Source organism: Kogia breviceps, chromosome 12 (genome assembly GCF_026419965.1).
Source record: "Kogia breviceps isolate mKogBre1 chromosome 12, mKogBre1 haplotype 1, whole genome shotgun sequence".
Lineage (NCBI taxonomy): Eukaryota > Metazoa > Chordata > Mammalia > Artiodactyla > Physeteridae > Kogia > Kogia breviceps.
Genome location: NC_081321.1, coordinates 62,262,217 through 62,274,632, shown reverse-complemented (window position 1 = coordinate 62,274,632; position 12,416 = coordinate 62,262,217). Strand labels below are relative to the sequence as shown.

The 12,416-nt window shown below is 40.9% G+C and overlaps 1 protein-coding gene across 7 annotated transcripts in view; it reads left to right on the top strand.

Moving 5' to 3' along the window:
* Positions 1-1,515: 1,515 nt before the first annotated feature.
* Positions 1,516-12,416, top strand: part of NAP1L1 (nucleosome assembly protein 1 like 1) — a 32,414-nt gene continuing 21,513 nt past the window's right edge. The window contains exons 1-2 of one of the 7 annotated variants that reach the window (XR_010835843.1): positions 1,516-1,837; positions 12,304-12,340. Coding sequence is in view for 5 of the 7 variants with exons in the window: in XM_059081718.2 (XP_058937701.1) it covers positions 12,288-12,340 (53 nt within the window). In the remaining 2 variants the exon portion in view is untranslated. Of the gene's footprint in view, positions 1,838-1,966; positions 2,227-12,287; positions 12,341-12,416 lie in introns of those variants that run through there. The other 6 variants (XM_067009771.1, XM_059081719.2, XM_059081722.2 and 3 more) reach the window with 6 other exon arrangements.

The window sequence follows — 12,416 nt, the reverse complement described above, 5'->3', positions numbered from 1 at the left end:
TAGAAGTTTCAAGGAATACAAGAGAGAATAGTTCTCAAACTTTTTAATCTCAGAACCCCTTTACATTCTTAAAAACTGAGGGCTCCGGGCTTCCCTGGTGGCGCAGTGGTTGAGAATCCGCCTGCCGATGCAGGGGACGCGGGTTCGTGCCCCTCTCCGGGAAGATCCCACATGCCGCGGAGCGGCTGGGACCGTGAGCCATGGCCGCTGAGCCTGCGCGTCCGGAGCCTGTGCTCCGCAACGGGAGAGGCCACAACAGTGAGAGGCCCGCGTACCAAAAAAAAAAAAAAAAAAAAACACTAAGGACTCCAAGAACTTTTATGTGTATTAGATATACCTTTATCATATTTGAAATTAAAATTAAGAAATTTTAAGAGTAGTTATTCGTTATTTCATTTTAAACATTCGTTATTTCATTTCTTTTTTTTTCCTTTTTTTTGCAATACCCGGGCCTCTCACTGTTGTGGCCTCTCCCGTTGCGGAGCACAGGCTCCGGACGCACAGGCTCAGCGGCCATGGCTCACGGGCCCAGCCGCTCTGCGGCATGTGGGATCTTCCCAGACCTGGGCACGAACCCGTATCCCGTGCATCGGCAGGTGGACTCTCAACCACTGGGCCACCAGGGAAGCCCTCATTTCATTTTAACAGAAAATAATCTGTTATATGAAAAGTAACTACTTTTCAAAACCAAAAAAAATGAGTGGCATCGTTTCATGTTTTTGCAAATCTCTTTAACGTCTGCGTCTGGTTGAACAGCAGGTGACTGGATTCTAATATTTGCTTCTGTTTTCACTCCACACTTATGAGAGAATGAGAGTGCCAAGGCAAATAACATTTTAGTATTATTATGGAAATACTTTTGACTTTCCCCTTTAAAGAGTCTGGGGACCCTCGGACCACACTTCGAGAACCACCGTTTTAAGAGATAATATTGGTCAATCCAGCTTCAACTGAAAAATAGCCGTAAGGTTTCACAGGCCCTGAGGCTTTACACGGGATTTACTTTTTCAAAAAGATGAAACAACACTGTCCTCATTATAAAGCATCCAAACAATACACAAACATGCTATTTTCATCCATCGAGAAAGTCCTAAAGGATCGCAAGTCTGGTAGAAGGATGGAGAGGTAGCAATGAAGAGCATCTCCGGAAGCCACGGATACCCACTGAGTTAGGAGAAGCAAAACCAGCAGAAGACGCCGTCGAGGTGGTCAGAAGGAAAGAACTGTTGTTCTGAGGGGGAAAAATGGGCGGGGAGAGAAAATGGTTACCCGGGACGCGAGAGTTGCAGGAATTAGGCCGTGACAGCGTCGGGAACTAAGGAGCGCTCGCCGTCAGGATGCGGCAAGCCGGGACCCGGTGGCTGGCCCCCTGCCCTCACCCTTCCCAGCACCACGCAAGGAGGACGACGTGAGCGGGGGGCGAGGCTGGCGGATCTGGGCCCTTCCCGGGAACAGAAGGAGTTGCGAGTTCCTTTCCAGCGAAGCGGGTAGAAAAGAGAAGGCTGGAGGCGTAGTAAGGGGCGGAGGCGGGAACCCGAGGAACCCAAGCTTGGCGCGGGAGGTTTGGAGGTCGCCGGGGAAAGAAGGACGGTTTCTGTTGCTAGGCAACCCGTCCTGGACCCGCCTCCCGCCCGCGTTGCTAGGAGACGGCGAGGCCAGGGGGAGGGCGGCGGAGGGGCCCTACGTGCTGACGCTAATTGTATATGAGCGCGAGCGGCGGGCTCTTGGGTCTTTTTTAGCGCCATCTGCTCGCCGCGCCGCCTTCTGCTCCTCCCGCCGCCGCCCTGAGTCACTGCCTGCGCAGCTCCGGCCGCCTGGCTCCCTGTGCTAGCCACCGGTAACGGACGGGAACTCGAAGGGGAAGGGGGGACGTAGAGGCGGCCTGCGCGGAGGGAAGGGGTGAAGGGACGGGGAACCGCGAGCGGAGGCCGCTGGCCGCCCGGGCCTCCGGGGCCGTCCTGTGAGGCCAGAGCCCGAGCCGTTTGCGGAGTCTCGACCCCGAAGCTGGAGAGGGCCCGCGGGATCGGCCGGCGCTTCTCTGGGGAACCGATCAGGACACGCGCGGGGGTCGGTGCGGCCCGCGTGCTAGTCTGCGAAGAGGTTCTGAGCTCCACCAGCTTCTCAGCGCGGACGGGAGCGAGGCCGCGGCGACGCCCGGGCGCCCGGAGGAGGCGGCGGCCGCGCCGCTAGGGACCGGCAGGCGCCTGGGGTGCGGCCCGGGCCCAGGTCTGTAGCCCACCACCGCCTCGACGACCCCGCTCACGCAAAAATAATACTCGGAGGGAGGCCGCTGGGGGATGGAAAGAACCGCGGAGCCTGCGAATTCCGATGGGAGGGAGGGGCTGTGGGGGGACGAGGCCCCTGGGCGGGGAGGGGGCGGGGAGGCAGCGAGGCTCCTGGGCTCCCCGCCCACTGTAGGCGGCTATGGGTCTGGTAGGGGAAACCCCCAGCGGCTTCCCTCAGCACGTGGCCGGCGGCGGGACCTGATTGGAGACCCCTGTCTGGTTGTCCCTACTTTACTGAAAGTTGTGGAGATGGTGGGACGTGAAAATGAATAGTGAGCCAATAAGTCCAGCCCTTGGGTTTCCAACTCTTCCCTGCTTCTCTTTGGTCTTAATCTTTTTATTGGTACCGGAGGAAAGTGTGAACGTTAGGTGCTGAATGATGAAGCAGGGCCTCCACTGCTAGGATTTTAAAGAATTAACACGTGTAAAGCGCTTACGTTAGCTGTTATTAACAAGAGATTCTTTTGTGTATCTCAAGTACAAATTAGAATTAGGATGGGTATCTTGACCAGGGTTTTTTATTTGGGGAGAATTGATCCTAATCAGTCTAAGCCTGAACAGTTCTAAGGTGGAAGTAAAGGATTTGGCCTGCAATATTTTTAATTTTTCTAGGACTTCTATTGCTTTCTTATAGGTTAGTTCCTTTGTTCACGTTCCCACTCTAAGATAGTTAACCAGTTAGTTGTTTTGTTTTTAAGGTGAGTGGGGTTATGGTGGAGGAGGTATTACTGGGTGGTGGAATGCGGCGTAAATGTACTGAGCGAAGTGTGTAGTTTGCTGCCTTGTCAGTGCGCCCGCTTTGCCCTCAAAAAAAGAGGCAGGGCAGGGAGACGGGTAATGAGCTCCTATAGGGGAGGGCTGGGTTTTCCGAGTACAAGAACAGGGCACAGGATGTCCTCAAGGAGCCCCAATTTTATTCTCTCACTGTCTGATTATTCTGTAAGGACTGCGCTTTAAAAGCTCACAACTTAAAACTGCTTGCCTGATTTCAGGAGAGCTGAGCTGGAAAACGAAATTTGCCATTTTGAAAATACGTAGCATCAAAATACCTTTGCAGAGTAGTATTTAGTTCCTAATTTCTTGTCGGCTTTAATTAATACTACTTTTATACGCACTTAGGAAGTAATACACCTTTGGATAAAGGAAAAACCTTATATTTAGAATAACTTATTTAAAGCTGATGGGAGGTAATTGAGGTTTACAGTGATCTTCTGGGGCTAAAGTCTCATGCTTCTTTTGAAGTTTTCTGAGATCAAATTAATGGCACAAATCTAAAATTGCTATTTACTTTTTAAGAAGACTGGTCCTTTCATACCAGTCTGAAAACTTTCATAAAATGTATATGTTGCAAAGTACCTATTTTTGATATAGGACCTATTGACAGGGAAAATTACTAAGCTAATACTAAATGTGACAGCCTTGTCCTCTAGAGATTAAAAATAAAACACCCAACACTTGTACCAGAACTAATATAATCCAGGTGCTATTTTTTTTTATTACTTAGTCAACTTGCCCATATTGCCTCGAGATGACTGACTGATTCTGAACTCCCCAAAATGTATTCAGTACAGCGTCCTTTTGCAGGAAAAGGGGCTAAAAAAGGTAGAATCTGATTGACTTAAAGGTATGAAGATGTCAACATACTGCTTTGCTTTATTTTCTGCTTGATTGTAAATTTGAAATATTATTGAAGGGATGAATCCTGATGAATTTAGAAAACTAATGATCAATCTATTCATATCCTTAAGTCTAATCAAACCTGTAATTACTTGTGTTCTTAGTTGATTCTTTGAGTAAGTATTTTAGCTCCTGTTTGGACATACACCTCATTTCATGAGCCAAACAGGCAGATTGGTTGTCTGGATATAAAGTGTTGAGTTGTGATGAGTGCCCTGAAGAAAAAGGAAGTGGGGGAAGTGGGAGATAGTGTAGTATCTATAACCTTCTTTACATGAAGGAATTTGTTAAAACGGTAACATTGAGACCCATTTCATACTAATTTCATCTGAGTAAGTTCTCTCCCTGTTGGGCAGAGTAGGGGTTAGAAGGTGATGAGCATGGTTGCTTTCACTCATCCTTGTAAGTAAGTTGCTTAGTACTCTGACTGCAGATCACTAGATCACATTACTTGGCTTGCCATGGAAAGTGGCCTCTACACTTCTGGTTATCAACTCTGCCTTTTACTGCTACATAGTTTGATGTATTTTTACTTGCTCAGAAGTTTTGTACATTGTGATTTTTATTGGGAAAGGAGGCTATAATTTTGAAGAGTTTATTAATTTGAATTATTTTCTCAGGTAAAGAGGGTACATAAGAAGAGCACAACAGGCAGAAAATATTCTTGCATAATTATTCAGGCAGTGTTTTACTCTGCATGTATATTAACACATTTAATGCTCCTGGAGATAGCTAGTATCAACATTTTGATGAGGAAGCTGAGGTACAGAGCAGTTAAAGAACTTATCCAAGGTTACATAACTGAGCAGTGATGATTTATACTAAGGATTTTATATTGGTTTAAAGGGAGTTCCCTTGACTTAAACTGTTACACTGTATGCATCTGCTTGAAATTTAAAAGCACCCTGCTTGGGTTCCACTGGGCTTCAAGGGAAAGTTCAAGCACTTACAATCCTGAAGATTTCTTCCATCATATGTCTGATAATGTGAATAAATTGTTTTAGATTGTTAATGCTGAGTGAATTTTCACGAAATATCAGTATGTTTCTCTGCTGTTGGGTCAGATGATACCTTGATCCCTTGAACAGAAGATAGTGTTCTCAAATAGGAGTTCATTTGGCTTGGGACTGTAATACAAAAGTTAGTTCTAGGTTGACTTTTGATATCCCTGAAATGAAAAAAGTGAGCATAAAGAATGAGATGTTCTGTGAGGTTGTGCTGGAATCAAGTAAAGTACTGAGCCCCTGGACCACCGAAATTGTTAATAGAACAGCAATGTCCAAAATACAGATTTGTTTAAAATGCATTTAGAGTGAGATAATGCGTTCTGAGGTAAAGGGAAATTTTTTCCTTGGGATGTTACTGGCTCCCTTGAACTCTTTTGCTTTAAAACATTTGTAGTTCTTTTTAAAAAAATATTCTTTAAAAATTTTTATTTTTTAATTCTTATTTTCTTTTTAATTTTTGGCTGTTCCGCGTGGCTTGTGGGATCTTAGTTCCCCAGCCAGGGATTGAACCCACACCCTGGGCAGTAAAAGTGCAGAGTCGTATCCAACCACTGGACCGCCAGGGAATTCCTAAAACATTTGTAGTTTTTAATGATTGGCTGTTTCACCATGAAGTAGTCATTTTCTGTAAAGGAATATAACTATAGGTTACTATATAATCTATGTAGCAGTAGGCTGATAGGGCTTTTGGAATAGTGGAATTGGCATGGGTATTGGAAGTCAGATTTTAATTCCTAGTTTTTTCACTTGTGTGTTGCTGAGCAAGTTTCTTCCTAATCTGCAAATAAGAGGAAGGCATGTAATCTTCTACAGAGTAAGCTCCATGAATATTAGCTTTCTTTCCTTCTCATTGAAAGTAAGGAGAACAGAATCAGGTATACTGGAATGGTAGGTCATTTGATGTCTGGCCATCTAGCTATAGACCACAGAATAATCAGATGATGGTCTGATTGAATCACTTGTTTCCCCCTCTTTCTCCAATGGAAGATTTTCTTCTTGTTAAGTTCTTGGGTTAAGATTTGCCTTCAGTCATGTTATGAACTCTGTCTTTCCATTGAGATCTTCTGTAACATATTGATTGGGTAGTGGGTTGAACCTTTTGTCCTCAACTTTAATCTCTTTAAACTTTAAAACAGTGATACCACCTTTTGGTTAAGGATTGTATTCTACTTTGAAGCTTTTTGTATCCTTATGTTGTAGATGTGTTTCTTATAAGTGGGATGTAATTGGATTTTGTTAAATCTAGTCTGACCGTTTTAAAAGGGAGCCTTTAGTTGATTTATGTAATCACTATGATTAGGTTTAAATCTGATTTTTGTGTGTGTGTATTTTTATTTGTCCAAAACCTGTTTTTCTTTTAGGTTGATGTAAAAATAGGTATAATTTACTTGGTGTTCCTTGTACTTTGGAAGCTACATGTTCTCTTTCTGAAATTTTGGAGTCACCCTAGAAATTATAACATGCTTACTTAAGAACATTAGAATAATCCATTTCCTCCCCCCTTATTCTCACCGCTGACAATGTTATGGTAGTTTAAATTTAACACTACACAGTGGTGATGTTATGTCTTTTAAAATATTAGTTTAGGTATACTCTGATATCCTTATTTCCTTTCATTTCTTCTTGTATCTTTAGATCTTCTGTTTGGGATCACTTGCCTTCTGCCTGAAGAATATACTTAATAGCATTTATTAGTGAGAGTGCTGGAGATGTTTTTGCCTGAAAGTATGTTTCACCTGCATTCTTTTTTTTTAATTGAAGGAAACTTACTTTTATTCTTATTTTAAAATTTATTTGTTTTTGGCTGCATTGGGTCTTCGTTGCTGTGCGCAGGCTTTCTCTAGTTACGTTGAGCGGGGGCTACACTTCATTGTGGTGTGTGGGCTTCTCATTGCAGTGGCTTCCCGTTGCAGAGCACGGGCTCTAGGCGCGTGGGCTTCAGTAGTTGTGGCACACGGGCTCAGTAGCTGTGGCTTGTGGGCTCTAGAGCGCAGGTTCAGTAATTTTGGCACACGGTCTTAGTTGCTTCTCAGCATGTGGGATCTTCCCGGATCAGGGCTTGAACCTGTGTCTCCTGAAATGTCAGGCAGATTCTGAACCCTTATGCCACCAGGGAAGTCCCTCACCTTCATTCTTTTTTTTGTTTCTTGTGGTATGCGGGCCTCTCACTGTTGTGGCCTCTCCCGTTGTGGAGCACAGGCTCCGGACGCACAGGCCTAGCGGCCATGGCTCACGGGCTTAGTTGCTCCGCGGCATGTGGGATCTTCCCGGCCCAGGGCACGAACCCGTGTCTCCTGCATCGGCAGGCGGATTCTCAACCACTGCGCCACCAGGGAAGCCCACCTTCATTCTTAAAGGGTGCTTTGGTTGGGTATAATATTCTAAGATCCTTAATTATTTTCAGCACATTGAGCACATATTTTCAGCACATTGAGCACACAGTACGTTCTGTTGTTTTTTGGTGTCTATTGAAGAGAAGATAGTCGTCAGTCTTTTGTGGCTTTGAAGTTAATCTAAGTCTTTTCTCTGTGTGCTTTTGAGGTGACTTCTGTCTCTGTTGTCTTACATTTTCACTCATATATCTAAGTGTGGGTTTTTTATTTATCCTGATTGGAATTTGTAGGGCTTGTCTTTCATTAGTTATGGAAAATTCTTAGCTATTTATTTCTTCAAATATTCTGCCCATTCTGTCATCTACTCCTAGAACTTGTATTAAATCTTTTTTAGACATTATTGTGTCCTAAAATGCTTTTTCAGTATTTTTTATCCTCTAGTCTCTGCCATACAAGATTTCTTCTAAGCTTGCTTCCATCTCACTTAATTCTCTCTCCAGCTGTGTTTGGTTTACGGTTAAACCTGCCCATTTAATTTGATTTCTGTTATTTTTATTTCTAGAAGTTCTGTTTAGTTCTTTGCCAGATTTGCTCTATCACCTTTAGTAAATGACTTTCTTGTAGGTACTGCTACAGACACTGTATTTTCAAACTTAATAAGCATGATTGTTTTTTCTGTGTGGTCTTTTTGACAATATTTAAGTGCATTAATAGGATGGACTTCCGTTGTATTCTTTTCTGTTGCCCCTATTGTTCTCGAAAATTACTTTATGGATTATTTAAGGTCTAGGATGAAGGCACCTTTCATTACATTTGGATATGCAGGTGCCTAGGAATGCTGAGATGGCTTTAAGCTCATAGCTTAAGGTTTGGGGTGCAACGCAGATGAGGTGAATTTGGGCTTTTGAACAGGACTTATTATCTCTGAGAATATAGCACTTTGAGGTTCCTGCTTAATTTGGGAGGTTTGCTATAAAGATTTCCTACCTTGAATAAGTCCAGGGCTTTTGGTTTCACCAGACAGTAGTTCAAATTTGAGATTGGCAGTTGCCCTCAGGGCAAAAGCGCCTTCCTTCTACTTATCCTTTTGCTTCCTGTTTTGCCTTCCGTTTGGGGTTAGTAATTTCTTACTGTCTTATTAACATTTTTCCATGCTTCTAAGATTTTAACAAATATTTTATTCTGTACTTTTAATTAGTTTTCCTTGGTAGAGTTGGTCTGCATAATCTAGCTTGTCACTACCAGGAGTGGAAATTCTTCAGAACTCTTAGAAAGCAGTTTCATATCTGATAAATAAAATTCTCGTTGATTTTACTTAATGTTGTTGACTGTGATTTAAAAAAAAGTCAGTGTAGGTGTTAACCTAAACTTGTGTGTGATCTGAATGTCTGAGACCACCTGCCTCAGAAGCTGGGTTTCTTATTTCAAATGCAGATTTTTGCGTCTACTCCTTGGTTTTGAATCTGGGTATGGGAAATAGCTCCTTTATTTTTAGTTTTTTTTGATTTATTTGTAATTCTAGATTTACAGAAAAGTTGTAGTTCAGAGTTCCCATATGCCCGTTACCCAGTTTCCCCTAATGTTAACATCTTATACTACCGTGGTGCATTTACTGGTCAGTCGGTGCGTTTGTCAAAACTGAAAGAAGCTGTTTTTAGCCATCATCCTAGCTAATTATTTTGCAGAAACACTGACCCCATGTAAAGGATAATTCAAAATGGACAGAATGAAAAACATTGTGTGTGTTTACTGAGTGTTAACTAGGTGTCAAACACAAATCTTTTACATGAATTTGCTTCTTAATAAGAGAATCCAATGAGGGAAAAATTTTCTCCTGCTTTTTGAAGATGATGAAATAAGGCCAGAAGTTGTTCACCTGGCTAGATTGCTACAAAGCTGGTGTCAACCCAAATGATCTGACTGCAAAATTAGGCATACTTTTCTTTAAAAAACAAAAGTGTATACAACCAAGAAACCTAATTTAGCCAGAATGCGCAGATTGGAGAAGGCATCTCTGAAGAAGTGAATGCCATCCTGTTCTATCTTGAATCCTCTGTAATAAAGAATCAAAAGAATTTCATTATAAGAGTTTGAATTCTAAATGTAATGCCACACGGTGGACACTGAGGGTAGAAGTGTAACCATTTTTCTGTGAACATGTTAAAATGTTATAAAAATTTGAATTTAGAAGTTTTGGGCATTTTTCGTTTCATACTTCTGATAATTGCTGGATTTACTACACTGTATATTCAACCCAGCAAATTCTAAAATGTTATTAAAACTAGTATCTGTATAGGAAAACCAAATAATGCAGAATGAAATGTAAGTTCTCATTTACTTCCAATCGTTTCTCTCTTATAGGTAGCTCCTGTTAGGTTTCTGGTGTATCTTTCCAGAAATGTTTTATTCATAAGAAAGTATGTACATGTATGAGTATGCACATTCATATATCCAGATTGGATTTTGCCATACATCCTTTACCCCTGCTTTGGTGCTCTTCCCATATCAACTCAGATCTGCTTCATTTTTTTATTGCGAAGCATTCCATTGTATGCACATTAATACTAAGGGGGTTTTTTTTGTACACTACTTTGTATACTTTGTATATTCCTCTGAAGGATATGATGCAGTGATTGGAAAAAGCAGATATAATTCCTGTAATCATGAATTTTATGGCCTGGTCAGTTGGGGGAGACAGACATTAGTCAGATAATCACAATAATTTATAATTACAAACTTGAGACATCCTATGATGGAAAGAAATGGAGCTTTATAGGAGTGTGTACAACCAAGAAGTCTTTCTTAGCCAGGATGTACAAGTTGGAGAAGGCATCTCTGAAGAAGTAAATGCCAGCCTGTTCTGTCTTGAAGAAGTAAATCTTTGAGCTGAGAGCCAAAGAATGTATAGGACTGGGAAGAACCTATTAGGCGAGCATGAAACATTTACAGACCCTTAGATCTTTTAATTTTTTACAAAGTAGGTTCTCATAAGTGAATAACCAAGGCTGGAGATGGACATATTTAAGGCTTTTGTTCCTATGGCCAAAGTGCTCTCCAGAAAGGTAATGGTTTATAGGAACACTAGCCATATTTAAGAATGCATTTTCACCATAATTTTCCCTGCATTAAAAGAAAATCCTTTCTCTGATTTCATAGACAAACTTGAATCCCGCTTGTATTTCTTCGACTGATTGAATGTTTTTCTTATTTTTGAATTAGTATCTTCATAATTTTTTGCTAAATGTTTTGTTAATGCTAGCTAATTAACCAGCATCACTAGAGAAATTTATCAATGCTGTTAGAAATTATTTACAGCAAACAAAGTGTATAAAATAGAGTAGGATACATTAGGAAGAAATATTTCTAAATTGTCTGAAGGGTGGATGTTGGATCAGCAATACTATTCCAAATAATAGCACTTCACTGCTAAAATCAGTAACTCTTAATTCTTTAAGTGAAAAGCATATTAAGCATGTTGGTATGAGGAATCACATCTTGTAGCGTCTTGTGAGTTAAACTAAGGTTTTAATTTTTAAAAGATTAAAAATTGATCTTAATGTGGGATTCTAACCTTAATTTTTTAGAAAGTAATCTGTGCATTACCTAGGGCATTCAGCCATTTTTCTGGCTCAGTGTACCACAATTTGCCTTAAGTTTTGGCTTTCCTTTTTTTTTTTAATTTAATATAATTTACTTTTTGTACAGCAGGTTCTTATTATCTATTTTATAAGGTTTTGGTTTTCTAAAAGCAGTATTCTCTAAATTAATACTAATCTTATAGTGCGAAAGAACTTAGGATATGCTCTGATCAATCTTAACAGTATTCAGGTCTGGTAACCAAGAACATTAGGGACAATGTGCCAGCATATCTGGGGTAGGCTGGGGGTGTGGTGGTATTCAGTGATGTGACATGAGGTACATTCGCGGAGATGAGGAAGGTTTACTTGACATAGATTGGGACCAGAGCTTTTTATAACTGCCATTCAATAGTTTAAAGGGCTGACATTTGATAATAAGAATTATTAAACTAAAAGAAAAAAAAGATCTCCAGGGGGAGCATAATGAGTACAGTACAGCATGTGGTAGATTTTCACTTGTTAACATGAATTTGATAAAAATTAATACTGTTAAAAATCAAGTGGGTTTGAGAGAGGTAAAGCAGTTGTCCACACAAAGACTTATACACAAATGCTCATAGCAGCTCTGTTTATAATAGCCCCCTGCCAAAAGAAAACCCAAATGTCCATCAACAGCTGAATATTTAAACGTACAATAGAATATATATTTTCAATGGAATACCACTATACAATAAAAAGTAATGAACTATTTGATAAATACTATAACATAGATGAATCTCAGAATAATTTTTCTGAATGAAAGAAGCCGGACTGGGGGAGAAAAAGTACATACTGTATGATGGCATTTCTATAAAATTCTAGAAAGTATGAACTAGAGTGACAGCAGAGCAACAGTTGCCTGGGGTGGGAAGTAGGAAGGGGAGAAGGGAGGTGTTCTAACAGGGCAGGGGAAAAACTTGGGAGAGTGGTGGATATTTTCATTATCTTGACTTTGATGATGGTTTCATGGGTGTATATATACGTGAAAACTTGTCAAAGTAAAAAAAAAAAAATCAAGTGGGTTTGATCTGTGAGGTACTAAAGCAGTCCAGAAATTTAAGCAAAAATTGACCATGGTGGTTAAAGGTATTTGAATAAAGACTCTTTGTTTGTTCCTTTCCTGTGATTCTAGCATGCGTTAGATTTTCACCAGCAGTGCTATTGTAAAAATCCTTGCCCAGTAGATTCTGAATGCCAAGTAGTAACTTGTAAGCAGCATCCTCTGAAAAATTACTTCAGTGACTAGTGTCTGTGTTCCATGTTTTTTCTTGGAATAGTTTTAACGTGGTATTCATTTAAAGGGTTTTGGTTTCAAATGTTTTTATTGGTTATAAATAAGTTGTATGCTCTTTTTTTATTTTAACATTGATGTTTCTCTCCATAGATATTTGGCGTTCATACAACATGGCAGACATCGACAAGTAAGTGGCAGATAGTTGGTTCCTTTTTCAGATTTGGCATCACTTTGTACCGTGTGATGTATTTAACAGCGGTACA